We start from the raw sequence: 15,549 nt of genomic DNA on the forward strand, positions 1-15,549 counted from the left end.
CTGCCGGAGGAGGCGGAGTCTAAGGTCGGACCTGAATGGAGACTGGTGTGGAGCTATCTTAGACTCCGCCTCCTCCAGCAGAGCCAGCGCTGATTGGTCGAGTTCCGTACTCTGGCCAATCAGCACTGGCCAATGCATTTCTATGGGGAAAAGTTAGCTTGCGAAAATCGCAAACTGACAGGGATTTCCATGAAATAAAGTGACTTTTATGCCCCCAGACATGCTTCCCCTGCTGTCCCAGTGTCATTCCAGGGTGTTGGTATCATTTCCTGGGGTGTCATAGTGGACTTGGTGACCCTCCAGACACGAATTTGGGTTTCCCCCTTAACGAGTTTATGTTCCCCATAGACTATAATGGGGTTCGAAACCCACTCGAACAGTGAGCGGCTGTTCGAATCGAATTTCGAACCTCGAACATTTTAGTGTTCGCTCATCTCTAGTCTCATACTAAGACTCAAAACGCTAGTGTGAACCTAGTATTGGTCTGTTTTTTTTCTCAAGGTGGGAACATATACAGTGCCTGGGATCACAGGATGAGTGAATTATCAGTTACCTATGGATCCACAGGGTAAACTTGTCCATTAGATGAAGATGCAATTTCATCTGGATTGATAATCAGATGTATATAAGGACAGAGAAAGAGAATCAGAGAAAGAAGGATCACACCTGTTGGACTTTGTTGGACTTTGACTAATCCTCTGTTTTGCTAGGGAATAAGCCACTGCCAGGCATGTCTGCAGTTAGCTTGTTCCCAACTTTCCCTCCTTATTTGTTAAACTAAACATATATCATCACCGATCTGTGTGTTCATGTCGGAAGAGGTAGCTGTCAATTTAGATTGTCAGGCTAAGTGGAGCTGTGTCGCCATGATAATGTAACATGTATGATCACATGTATTACCGGCTGTATCCTTCCCTGGTGGTATCAGCTGTTTATTAGGGGTCTTACAAACAAGGTCCACAGCTAATTCTTTGATCAAATAAGGTTTGGAACCAACCAAACACTGATAAAACACTTAACATCACACATTCCCAACACTGTTCCTATCAAGATCCACCCCTTCTTCTCTGATGCGGGCCAGATTGCCTAATGTGGTTACGAGCGGACTTGGAGTAAATGAGGTGCATCTTAGGCACATCTTAGCAAAACTTGGCACATCGTGTTTGAGTGAAAATTTTTCCAATTTACTAGACATGTGGTTGTGGCTTCTCAGCAAAAGGGGGCATCGCTTAAATGTGCCAAGATGTTAAATTACAATAAACTTCTAACAGATTTATCATCAAACACGGTCTATTAGTAAGTCCGGGTCTGGGTGTTCAAAAGAAAATATATCTGCACTAGTAAAAGAGGGAAAAATGGCAAAAGGACAAAGAGATGACAAATCATATCATTTTCTGGAATAATCTGGAATAGTTCATTTCATTTGCTCTGGTGGATTCGGTATTACCATATTTAATACGTTTGCCCATTTATTTGATAGGTCCCGGGTAGTAATGCATCTCTTCCTCTGCCGGGGGAGAATACACTCTGTAAACTATTGGTAATAACTAAAGCACCAATCCCTGGCACATATTCTGAGACCACACAGTACAGTTACATTCATCAGTAGAAGAAATATATTGTATATAACATAATCAACCTGTAATCCACTTTGTCAGATATTATCCTGTCAGGAAATAGCAATTCCAGTGAGCTGAAAACCCATTCTCTCCAGTTACTTCCAGCAGGATTAGAATGTGCTGGCGGGAAGGGCAATGTGGCTTGGGTAGGCTCAAGGAACTTTCTGGTATTTTACTGCACTCGCCCGACTGCATCCAGGCTTTATGGTGTACTTTAATGTTTAGTATTGGATCATTTGTAATGACTTAAAACATCTGTATTATCTGCATGGAGTGACTGCAGAGACACATAGAGGCACACATATGGGCCCAAGGCAGGCTGAGGGTGTTTTATTGGGGATTCGCTCAGCACAGCTTGTAATATGCCTTTGTGCATGAAGCCTAAAAGTAAAGAGTCGTGTGAGGAGGAGAAACTGCTGTATAACTGTGTATATATTGTGCCAAATGGGTCAATTTACAGTATAGACAGAATGCACACACAAAAGGATCACTTTCTATACAGTGACATCACAACATATGAAGAAAGTAATTAGAATGATATCACATGCAGAAATGATGACATCCCAGTAAAGTAATGGAGGTGCATGCAGTTATCCCCATCCATAGTTCTCACTGGTCTAAGCAGTATGAAAAAGGTAGCAGAGATAGCAGCTACTATGGGGTCACCAACACACAGAGACTGTTGGGCCCCAAAGCAGCCGCTTTATCTCGTCCCCTTTGAATAGCACAATGGGAACCAAAAGTCTTCAATTTTAGTCTGATCTCGTGATGCTCCAACTCTTAGGGAGTAGAGTAAAGTTGATCACGTGACAAAGAGTTAAAGTGCCAGTAAAGTGGGCTAAAGGAGAAAACATCCAGTCTCCCAAAAACTCTTAAGCTTGAAATCGGAGTCACCATGAATCTAAAAGTGTCTATGTTAGTAAGCTGACCCTTCTGGTGCAATATATACATTGCCAGAAGCTTTTCCTCCCTGCATAACCCCATTATGAGTGATAGATGTTTGATTTATCAGTGGCTGGGATTCACTGGTACCAAAGTGTTTTTTCTAGGACAGAACTGTATATTCTACTGATAAGGCTTGCTTCACATGTGCATTGGAGTTTCCGCCACATATTCCACCTAAAAACATCGGAGACCAGGTGGAAACCTGGCGGACCCATAATCGGCTAGTGAGTGAGGCCGGGTTCACATCTTCGCCCCGGCCTCCGTTATGCAGGTTTCCGTTTCCTGCCTGAAACTGTGCAGGAGATGGAATCCTGCAGTCAATTTTCAAACCCATTCATTTGAATGGGTTTGGAGAGTGTCCGGTCGTGAGCGCCGGTCAGCATTTCGTGGTCTCCACGGCGAAACCGTTTTTTTTTTTTTAACCGGACACAAAGTTGGACATGCAGTACTTTGTGTCCGCTTTTAAAAAAAAACGGTTTCGCTGCGGAGAGCACAATACACTACCCAGCGCTCACGGACGGACACTATCGGGTTTCCGTCTTCTGTCTGCAGAAGAAGGAGATCAGGCGGAGATCAGGCGCAGATGTGAACGAGCCCTTACTGCTTTTTAAGCGGACAGGCTCTTCATCTTTGGGTTCCACATGCGGATCCCAACGACGGAGGCCCAAATGCTAGTGTGAAAGAACTGATATCCTGTAGATTCACACTTCATGTTTCCATGCAGATTTTTTCTTCAGCATTAAACCAGCCGTGTGGATCAGACCTAAAATCTCACACACGTTGCTACTGTAGCACTCCCCACCCATAAATCCAGATGGAAAATCTGCAGAGTATCTGACACATCTCCATGGTGCCTTATGTAAAAAAAAAAGTAAATGTATATGGCCCCATCAACAAGTATTGCCCATTCAGCATACGGCAAAGGTTAAAAACCATCGATAAAACCCGAAGCCATAATTGACATGCTGCAGATTAGTCACGGCATGTAGATCAGATTCTGATAAATCTCATTCACTATGTGGCTACCTTACACTGCAGTGGGTTAGCCGCATTGCTTTTATATGTGTGTATTCAACTTGTTTTATCTCTTAAACTGAGAATTTTCATCATTCAACCCCCACAATGTGATAAATAATAGAAAATGTAAATTCAATCCAAAAAGTAAAGTTAAAATTTCCCTCTGAACCTGGGAATCTGAGCCTGTCTGTATGATAAAACATTGCTGAGACAGCACAGAATTGTTCTGACATTTTCACAGGATGCAGTAAAAATATTTTTTTTGCCATAAAGTGTCCTAAGGCGCAGTCTCAGTATGTTGTGGTGGTGAATACTTTTTTCCATTATCTGCTTCAGTGAGATCTAGGCCAAATGTTTAGGCTTATTTACTGCCAATGCCAGCAAGTATTTCTTCCCGATGATTTGTGTTCTCAACTTTACCATCTGCTTTGAGAACCATATACTATTCTCTTAAGAATATTCTGTTTATATGCTTGTTTGTATGTTATAAAATAGCAACATATAAGACAGAACTATCTGACCTACAGGAGACCTTGAAGGAGTTTTCTTTGCAGCAGTCACCTCATTGGTATCACATACCGGATTGATTTTGATGGACAGACGTCATTTTTTAACTGTACTAACTATGTAAGGATTACAATAGAGGATAACACCTGTATAGATAACATCACAGACCCATCATTGCATGCATTACTGAAAACAGAAGATGCTAGAGCTTATTTCTTCCCCCCTCAGGGCATGCCTAGAAAACTTTTCTATAGACTTCAATGACTTCTCCAGACTGTTGCTGCTTATGGCCATGATGGCTGTAAATCACTAAATGCTGTTAATAGAGGAGAAGCTCAGGCAACATGGCCGACCCATAATTATATGCAGAACACAAAGTACAAAAAAAGTCTACCATCTAATAAACAAAATTAGTATGTAGTTTGAAAGTATGAAACGCATCACCTATCCAAAGAATATAAGCTAATGGTCTGATCACCCAGTCATGAGAACGGGAGTCCAGCATCTGTCATGTATGTACTGCCGTTCCATTCATTTCAGTTAGACTTCTCTCCAGTATACTTAGGCTAGGTTCACATCTGCACCAGAACCTCTATTGGGGGCAACACAGTGGCTCAGTGGTTAGCCATGCAGCGCTGGAGTCCTGGGTTCAAATCCTGCCAGGAACATCATCTGCAACGAGTTTGTATGTTCTCCCCATGTTTACATGGATTTCCTCCCACTCTACAAAAACATACTGATAGGAAAAAAAAATGTACATTGTGATCCCTGTATGGGGCTATGTGATACCTATATGGGGCTCACAATCTACATTTAAAAAGAAAGAAAAAAAAAAAAAAAAAAAAAAGAATCTCCGTTGAAGACTCAGTCACAGAAACTTGGCGCAGAGAATAGTCCTGTATGGAGGACTTTTCCCTCTTCTGCTTTCAGTATTGACCTCATTATAGTCAATGGGGTCCACCTGGGGTCTGCGGGTAACCACTCTTTTAGAAGTCCAGCTCTCCGTTGTTTGCATTAGCTGGGTGACCCAAACAATGGAGATCTGGACCCATAAAACAGCCATTGCTCCATTCATACAGGGGCACACAGGTCCACCTTTCTCATATACTGTCATGGTTTTGGCCTTCTACAATCGATAAAAGAAAGTCAGGCAACATCCTTATTTGACCCTTATTCAAGGTAATTATTGCTCATTAATGTGAGACACTGTACTGGCTGGTTGGGTGAGAAGTCATAGATGTGGGTCACATGTGGCTGCTTTGTTTCCTTAAAGGGGTTTTCCGGGTAAAAAAACTTTTTTTTTTAAAAGGGTATTTTAATGCTATTAATGGGTTAATTATAGCACCAAAATACAGTCCTATGAAAAAGTTTGGGCCCCCCTATTAATCTTAATCATTTTTTGTTTCTGTTGAGGTGCCCATACTTTTGCACCGGTCAAATTTTGGTTTAATGCATATTGCACATTTTCTGTTAGTACAATAAACCTCATTTCAATCCTGAAATATTACTGTGTCCATCAGTTATTAGATATATCAAACTGAAATGGCTGTTATAAACACCAAAATATTTAGAACTAAAAATGATTAAGATTAATAGGGGTGCCCAAACTTTTTCATAGGATTGTACCTTTAGTAGTGTTTTGAGTGATTTCTGGATTTCTCTGGATCTCCTGACATCCTCTGCATTTGTTTACAGGTTTCCCCCTAGCTTTCTGCTGTCCTTGCCTACAACTCCCATGATGCCCCTCTCTCACACCCACTCCCTATTTCCCTAGATAGCCCCTGGACTACTAGCTCTATCTATCTATCTATCTATCTATCTATCTATCTATCTATCTATCTATCTATCTATCTATCTATCTCTACCTACCTCAGCCCGAATCCCCCCACAATCATACTTACCTATCTTCTGTGTCCTGGAGATCAGCGTCTTTCGGTCCCATCGGCAACTTCTTCTGTGGACTTGCACATGCGTGCTATACGCTCTTCGCTTCTACCAGTGACTGTACAGATTGCACAGGCACCAGCAGAAGCGGAGGATGTGCCGCTTGGTGCCAGAAGAATGAAGATGGCTAAGTATGTAATGGACGGGGTGGTGCTTCACTGGTGAACGTCATCGGATCATCAGCTCATGTGACCTCCCCAGGTATATAGGCAAATATAGATTTAAAAAAAAAATAAAGTCAATTAGAAGTTAGGTGTGGGGAGGGGGTTTAGTTTAGGGATTGTTTTTCTATATATCCTAGACAACCCCTTTAAGGAGCTCATCTTTTCAAGTCACCTTGCCTTATGCAGGGTTTTTGCACTGATGAGGGACAATAACCCCCAAAACATTTGTCTACAGATAGGCCTCTCCTCCATATGCAGGAGATATTCTGGTTAGGCTTTAATACATAATCCTATCCCTAGGTTTCAAGAAAATCGGGCATTAATCTATAAGGAGCTAACTCCCAAAAGGTGGTGCTAGAGCAAGACTGACTTATTTGCATATTTTTTTCCCAGAATCCTTTGCATGGCATGGATGACCCATAAAGGCCCTGAACCCGAAAAATTAGTCTGACATAGTACTTCTTCTTCTGATCCATTATGTCCAACCCAACAAATGGTCAACAATAGGTGTTATCTAGGTAGCAAACATCTCCAGCTACTGGAATCTCTCATTGTCCTCACAAAGTTCATTCAACATTTTGGAAAGTGAATTGAAGCAGATTTCATCTTTGCTTATATGAGATCATTATGGCAGCACTTTGGGATTCTCAGTGACTTCAAGCATGGGAAGATGTCTCACCACCTGTCAATGTGAATGAGGCATCTGGCAGGTTACGAGCAGTGTTTCATACTTGATATGACTCATATCACTTATTAATGCAGTTGGATACAGTCTGCACAGAGGACTTACTTGGTACTTTCTCTAGATCTGTATTTAATCATACACTTAACAGTTTTCTTGCTATTGGCAACATAATTGAGAACAAGAATTGGCATCAGAGATGACTCTGAATGCAAAAATCACAGATGTTTTTTAGTAAAGCTGTAGGATTCCAGAATATAAAAGCAAATGCATGCTGGGTAAGTGTTTATGGGTGAAATGCATGGACTGAGTAATGTGTTAGATATTTCTTACCTGGCGGGAGCACTTTGTGTCTCTCAGGGCTTTAAGACTTCCGTTCCAGTGCAGGAGCTGAAAGACTATCATGAGTTCCTGTAATAAAGAAGGAATTATCAATACCTTCCATTAGGCCATATATACATGTTTACTTATCATATACATTATACATAGCTATTGTATATGGCAAATAACTTGTTTATATGGAGGCACGACAATGTGATACCTTGCAAATTATATACTATTAATAGTAACAGTATTAACATGAAACCAAGATAATATCACTCATTTACACTGCCAAAATGTGTGTCCTCATATTGTTGTACAAAGTACATTGTACTTTGTGTATAGGCAGTAATCATTATTCATTTATATTGTCTTATATAGTTCCAACATATTCTGCAGCGTTGTAGATAGGTTTACACTCATAGGAGTCCTTGTCCTTAGTGGAGTTCACAATTTAGTTTCATATCTTGAGCTCACATCTGACCCATTTCATAGGGATTTCATAATGGGGTTGATATATAGCTTTATAAATGCTGCTTTGTTTGCCTGGTATGTGACCTTATTCCTCCCATTATTTACACAGGGTTGCTATAACCACGGACCTGGGAGTTAGGACAAGTGACATCACTTACTCAGTGCCAGCAGGACAATCTGTTCAGATAATTGCAGTCTGCTCGTAAAGCCAAGTCTGTTATCTCTCTATGTAAACACACAGATAACACTGAGTCCATTCTGTACAAGCATCTGCATATTATCTGACCTGAAGAAGTATTGTGATACCTCATAGTGTCATTCAGCAAGTTTGGGGGAGGAGAAATACAGGAAGTGAGAAGATACAGCAGGCAGACTGCTGAAACAAGACTGCTTAAAACCCCTTTAAAGAGATTTTGTACAATTAAAAACATGACTGCTTTCTTTGAAGAAGAGCACTACACTTGTCCACAGGCTGTGTGCGGTATTACAATTAAGACTCATGTCAATGTAGCTGAGCTGCAATTCCAGATACATAAAAAACAATGTTACTCGCCTTCCCTGTGCTCTACAACGGCTCTGTTAACATCCGCACTTCTGCCTGAAGTAAAATACTGCTGATTGGGTCATGTCAGCGTCATTAGGTCCCTATATGGGACTTTTTTTCTTAATGTAGATTGTGAGCCCCATATAGGGATCACAATGTACTTTTTTTTAAATCTATCAGTATGTCTTTGTAGAAAGGGAGGAAATCCACACAAACATGGGGAGAACATACAAACTCCTTGCAAATGTTGTTCCTGGCGGGATTCGAGCTTGGGACCTCAGCGCTGCAAGGCTGCAGTGCTAACCACTGAGCCACCATGTTGCCCCTCTATATAGGACACTGCAGTGTGTGAGGACAGTAGTATTGAAAACTTACTCCAAAACTAAGTAGCCTTTTACCTTGTCATACATTTTATCTGATAGGTTATATTAGATTGTTATCCATCTGCAACAACTTGAGCGATCTGTATACAATGTATTTCTTGCTGTGTATTATGGATGACACACACAATGAGGTTGGCACTACTGTATTATGTGGGATTTGTGGGTTATAAGTAAGCCCATCAATCTTAAAGCTGGAGATATCACATCTGTTCTTTTCCACAGAATTGCCTAAACCTTCCAAAGCTAAGTGACACAGTCAGCTCCGCTATAAACGTCTTCTAGAATAGATTGCTTTCTAATCCATTTCTGGTTTATTTGTATCCATTATAACTCACTTCAGCCTAACTCTATTGTCAAAAAATGCTTTCAATCTCGATAACTTTACTTCTTTATAAATGGCAAAAAAAGGTAAACTAAACTTTGTAAAGTGGATAATATAATAAAAGAAATATCGAATTCCAGCACATTTCATTGCGTCTTTTCTTCAAAGAAATGTTGTCTCCTTATTTTATTATAAACTCACTGCAGCCACAAAACTCCGGTTCTGAAACCTACCACAGCCTTTCCTGAAAACAATCCTCTTCCTTGGCCCGAGCAGAGAATTTCTGTGTGATGAGATGGTGGTCTGTTATTCTTTCTATTATAATTGTGTTTTCTTTAAGATTGTCAGCGCTGGTGCCAGGGAGGGGATTGTATAACTGGAATAATACGTTGGGTGCTGTGGTCATTACAGTGCATGGCGATAGCAGAGAGTCCGTGAGTTACTGCCTTTCTAGAACACGTCGGACACATCGTACTGCTATAAAATGCTGTCTTGCCACCAGTAAACAATCCTGAAACAACATGTTACTAATGCTAGATATTGGAATGAACTCATAAACTCTGCCCATGTCAGATGTGTTCAGTAACCATGCTTCACTTGTGGTTTTAAGAACATAAAATACGTTATTGGAGTCGTGGGTGGCCTGCAAATGGGGAAGGAAGTGACACGTTTATGGCCGAGAGCACAAACACATTACAAAATGATTTTTTTACTGCTAGCACTAAAATGGTGAGGTCTTATCTGCTGTCCTTTTTAATGTTATGCAAGCGGATTACAGGTTTAGTTAGCTCATACTGAATTGTGGATAGGGATTTTGTTTCATCCATGGGTGGGAAGAAGAGGTCTACCTCTAACACTGGGCTCACACATGGCTTTTGGCTGGTTTGGTTATATAAAAGTTCTGGAGGTTGGTTTAGTTTACAGCTTAATATCCAAGATACGTACTTCTGTAGCATAATCGGGTGTTTTAATGTATCAGATGGAATAAATGGTGCTGTACAAATAAATAATAATAATAATAGCTTCCTGTGGTTCTCACATATAATTTTTCCTAATTTCCTCCAGTAGTTTACAATGCTGTGTATCATTTGGATTATGAAAATTGCCGTTTAAAGCGTTCTGGGCAAAATAAAACCAGGGAAGGGTTTCAGTAAATCAAAAACAGTTCAGGTTTTAGGCTACTTTCACACAATCTAGGTGCAATCTTCCATTTTTCATGGCCATCTTGCACCCAAAGGGCTCCCGTTTTCACGGATATCCCATACATGAAGGATCCATAAAAACGGACAAAAATAGAACATGATCTATATTTTGATGGTCTGTTACATCAGACCCCATTCATTTTTATTGTACATAAATTACCTTATTATTATTACCTTAAAAAAAGAGAATGTGATCTGAGTTGCAAAAGAATGGTATGGTCGTTGTCTGCTTCCAGCTCTGTACACTGTGCTGAGAACAGCTGGTCATAGTGGCTCATGTGTTGGACCTGCACTGAATCAATACTAATGACATATATTCTAAGGATAAGCCGACCATATCCAGGCTTGGAGGACTGTTTTAGGTTAACAAGTACTGAAAGTGGTGGAATGTTTCAACGACAAGGCAGTATCAAATGTTAAAGCTATCTAATGGAATTGCTGGACTGGAATAATGTGGAATAATGTGGAACCAACCTGTAGCTACTATAATTTCTAGTTTAGAAATAAATTAGGATCATGGATAAGTCACAAGCTCAGATTAGTGTGACACCCTTAATAAGGATCTTTCTCCCCCTCCGCCAACTGCAGTTCTATTAACAGGCGCAGCTCCACTGATTCTGAAACAGTTGGGATTTTTTTCTTTAGTTTCCACCATTCTCAAGCAGTCAATACTGTTAGATTTGGTCCCTGATAAGCTCCTTAGGCTCTGTTATATCAGGAGGGCTGTGTCAGGCAGAAGGCTGCCCCTGATTGGAGATCTGAGCCCCTGTCTGAAACTGCCCTTCTGACATTACAGACCTGAAACAGCACATCATGCACCAAAACTAACTGAGTTTGTTGCTCTGGAACAGTGAGAGCTAGAGAAAACATTCCAACTGTGCTGGAATCAGAAAAGCGGCAGCTATTAACAAATACTAAGAACTCCAAGAACTAGAATGGGTAGAGGTGGTGAACGGTCCACTTTAAGTGTATGTCAAAGTTTTTCTCTTGCCGCTGGCCTAATTGCATACTTAGTATAGGCTCTGGCAGGAACAGGGGCATTTTATGGTCCTGCCATTCCAACATTGCCATGCTTGTACAGAAATGTCTCTACTTTCACTAGCTGCATTGTGATTTCCTCAATAGAGTAATCAGAAAACTCCCTGTAAATTAGATAATACATTGTGCTATGTTTGCTGGGAGACCCTCTTGGGCTGACTGGCTTACAGCATTGTTGAAAGCAATGAATCATGTGAATGCTCATTGATTTGGATGAGTACCTTTTGCTATGTTTTGCCTGTAGAGGTGGACAACAGCACTATAAATCACATTTACAAAAGCAAGGAGTAGCAGAGGATGCCAGCAGCAAAACTTTGATTGATCAGTACTGGCATAACACCTACAGTAAAAAAAAGAAGTTGTTTCTTTCTTAAAGGGTATCTGAGTTTTCATAAAAAGCTGAAATATCCGCACGGTCTTGCTGGGCAGTTCTATGACTGTATAAGCGTTCATGCATGGTGTCCTGTCAGATTTTCTGCTATTAATAATCACATTATGGCAGCAGCACATGTTAGTAAGGAACAGTCTGTCATCTCCCCTAATACTGTTAACACTGGTTTATTTACATGTAATTCTTAAAATGTAATTCCACAACCTGTCCCCTCCATATATCTCAGACCTAATCTTCCACTACCTGCCCACACGTAACCTCAGATCCTCCAATGACCTCCTACTCCGCTCTGCTCTCTCCGCTCCTCACACAACCACCTCCAAGATTTCTCCCGTGCATCCCTCATACTCTGGAACTCCTTACCAAGACTCATAAGACTGATCCCCACAATCACAGGATTCAAGAACACCCTGAAGACTCACCTATTCAGGATGGCCTACAAACTCCAATAACACGATCACCACACCACCATCTGTAGTCTCCCCCTCTTCCCCCATAAATTGTAAGCCCTCGCGGGCAGGGCCCTCTATCCCACTGTGCCAGTCGGTCACTGTTAGTATTATATCTATCTGTATATTTTGTGTATTGTATGTAAACCCCCAAATGTAAAGCACCATGGAATTAATGTTGCTATATAAATAAATAATAATAATAATAATAATAATAATAATGTAATTTTGCCAGGAGTAACTTTTCAAGAGCAAAATAAAAAATAGCCAATAAATGCCTAAGTGAGTATAATATAAGATATATAGGAACACTGGACTGAAATACATGCAGGAATGATGCAGCCTATATGATTATTGATACAGGAAAAGAGAAATCTATGAGCATAGTCAGGAAATCTGCTTCTTGTCTCTGAATAATATCCCACATGTAATCAGTTTCAGCAGTTTGCAGACATGTGAGGAGACTCAATCCCTCCCAGACTCTCCTTCTACTCACTGTGAAGATGTCTTGCTTATGTAATGTATCTATGGATGGGACTTCCCTAGTAACAAGGAGAGAACTGCAAATTAGCCAGAAGGGAGACACCTGGAGGTATAAATTGTTATAATGCTGAATAGGTCATATAGGTAATATATGCTGTTTACAAATATGTCATTCTTTTCTTAGTACTCAATGGCATTCCCTCGCAGTCACCCCACAAGGGGCCTGTGCACTCAACCACCTACAAATCCTCTCCATTACTCCATGGAGCATAAAAGTCCCAGGTATATATCACAGAAAATAAACCATAAGCGCCGACTGAACAGAAACACCAATGACTACCAAGATAATAATTACATATTTGGATTTAGCACCTTTTTACCTATCCAGCCATGATAGACAAATTCCCTTCTTAGCTCTATTAAAAAAATAATACTCTCACACTATTTTTTAAGTATATAGAGCACTCTGTACAAATCTACCTGAGAACCTACAAATGTACGGGGACCTTGCTGAAGTCTTCATCACAAAACAACATTTACCAAAGGTGAATCCTATTTTTAGAACTTGTCTACTGATGAGAAAAACATGGCTGCTCTCTCACCAAAATAGTGTGAAACCCATTCAACACCTTGTGTGTGGTATTTTATCTCAGCCCAATTTACCTCAATGAAGCCGAGCGGTAACACTAACCACAACCCATGACAGGTGTGGTACTGTTTCTGGAAAAAAAACTCCAGTTTTTCTAATCTTGCACCACTTTAAGCATTTCTACAGTTCTAAAGCAATGAAATAAAGTCTTTGTTACTCAAGTCTTTTAAAGTTTTTGATGTAATGTTGTTCCAATAGAACTTTTACAGCCCGGTCTTCATGAGGCTTTTGCCATTAATGTGCTCATCTAAAACAAATATAGTATAATTCCACGTCCAATGGAATATGAAGAAATTCCCACGGATTGAACAAAATGAAATTTAATTAACAATTTTGATCGACATAAACTTGGTGCGGCAAATCCGTTTATTTACATAGATATAGATGTGGGCAAAAGTGTAACCGTACCCCCTGCTGGGTTTCATTTCAGCCGTCCCCAAAGAGCTGTTTTCAGAGTCTACTTTTTGGCCACTCACTGTTCTCACCTATTAATGTATAGAGGTGAGGAAAGAACTAATTTCCTGCTGGAAAAAACTAGGGTTGGTTCATTTACCTTGGAGGACATTTAATATTTCTTTGTAGCGTAGTATGTTTTATTCATGGGTATGCGATCTTGTAGCATAAATCGACTGGCATTAACAAGCTCTACGGGGACGCTCTCATCACACCCGAAATAATCAGCATCGAAGCATTGGAAAGGTTTATTTAATCCGCTCTGATAATTGGCCTTGCCTGTTCGCATTAGACTTTCCTCTCATTTACAATCATCTGGTGCCTTTGCTTTCTGCTGGCACCATCTACTTCTCTTTTATGTGGTGTATGGGGAAATGTTTAGTATTGGGACAGAGTGAACAGCAAAATGCTTGCGCTGAATTAAATTTGTTATACTAACTGCACAACTATTCTTTTGCTTTCTTATATTTCCCAAATGTACAGCAAATTTCAGACATTGTTGGCAGCTCCTTATTTGATGTCTTGAGTTTCATGAATGTATTAGAACACTTTTCTTGACAAACAAAAAAAGAGCATGCGCTGCTGCCACTACAGTCAGAAGATCTCCTTCCTTTTCTATACAATTTAAGGCCGGGTCCCCGATACAAAAATGCATTGTTTTACAGTACCTGCAGAGTGAATAGGATTCTGGATAATCCCATCCACACATCGCAGAAAAAATCTGCAACTGAAAAGCTGTAATATCAAAAACACATTTTTGCAAATTGCAGCATGTCGGTTATACCTACAGAAATGCTACTGGTTTCCATAAAGATATAATAGAAGCAGAAAGTCCACAGTCTGCAGACTTTCGGTGAAAAAACACTGCAGAAAAAACACACAATGCATTTTCACTGTGGTCTTTTCCATAGTGTTTTTTAGTCAGCGATTCACTGCAAGGGTCCTTAGCCTAAGGGTAAGTTCAGACATGGTTTATTGGTCTGGAACCTGAGGTGGACAAAAACTGGGTAGCTGCGACTGAAAGCCGATGCACTGCACCGCCATCCAGTCGCGCACTCTGCTCAGGATTAGTCCCAATGAATCGGCCTAGTCAGGAGGAGAGAGTGTCTTCAGGCTGAATCGCGAGGCGAAACGGCCTAAAGAATGAACATCTCACTTCTTTTTCTGGGAGCCGGAAAAAAACAGCTCCCGGAAAGACCTGAGCAGCTCCCATTGATTTCAATGGGAGCCGTCTATTTGGTCAGGATTTTGAGGTGGATATGGCCTCAAAATCCTGACCAAAAATCCCCGTCTGAACTTACCCTAAGGCTAAGGCCCCACGGGATATCCCGCAGCAATAAAGCGCTGTGGGAAAAACCACGGCGGCAACACATCACCCACCGCCTGGCTGATAGAGATACAATATTCAACACTCCACAGAACATGTTTGCGCTGTTCTTGAGTCCAGTTGTGGTGTCCTTTACCCCACTCCTTCCAATACTTGGCATTGTGTTTGGTAATGTAAGGCTTGCATGGAGCTGCTCAGCCATTGAAGCCCATCATATCAATCTGTGGCAACATTTTTACACTGATGTTAATACCAGAGGAGTTTTGGAATAGATTTGTTGCAACAGTTGCATTCTGCTACAGTATCACGCTGGAATCCAGTGAACTCTTTAGAAAGACCATTTGTTTTGCAAATGTTTGTGAAGGCAACTGCTCGTGCTGGATTTGGACGTCATTCACACCCGTACACAATGATTAAACTGGGACCCAAAGTTTTTCTCCATATAGTATATTTATAAATATGTTGCATCACTATACAAAGGTCTGTGGCATCACAACTAGAAACTACATGAACATCATCGTGCCATGCCAAAAGCAAAAGCGCCTTCCATCACCTCTTTATAACTAGTTCACACGGCACTGACTGAATTCTTCATCCTTGTACCAGCTCAGGCATATTTTAACAATTACATAATA

The 15,549-nt window shown here is 40.7% G+C and overlaps 1 protein-coding gene across 1 annotated transcript in view; it reads right to left on the bottom strand.

The window, feature by feature from the left end:
- The window catches only part of LIX1 (limb and CNS expressed 1), a 98,895-nt gene that overhangs the window by 18,314 nt on the left and 65,032 nt on the right, over positions 1 to 15,549 (bottom strand). Inside the window, exon 5 of the mRNA XM_075271967.1 lies at positions 7,212 to 7,289. Coding sequence (XP_075128068.1) covers positions 7,212 to 7,289 — 78 coding nt within the window. The remainder of the gene's footprint in view (positions 1 to 7,211; positions 7,290 to 15,549) is intronic.

The sequence above is a fragment of the Leptodactylus fuscus genome, chromosome 1, assembly GCF_031893055.1.
Source record: "Leptodactylus fuscus isolate aLepFus1 chromosome 1, aLepFus1.hap2, whole genome shotgun sequence".
Lineage (NCBI taxonomy): Eukaryota > Metazoa > Chordata > Amphibia > Anura > Leptodactylidae > Leptodactylus > Leptodactylus fuscus.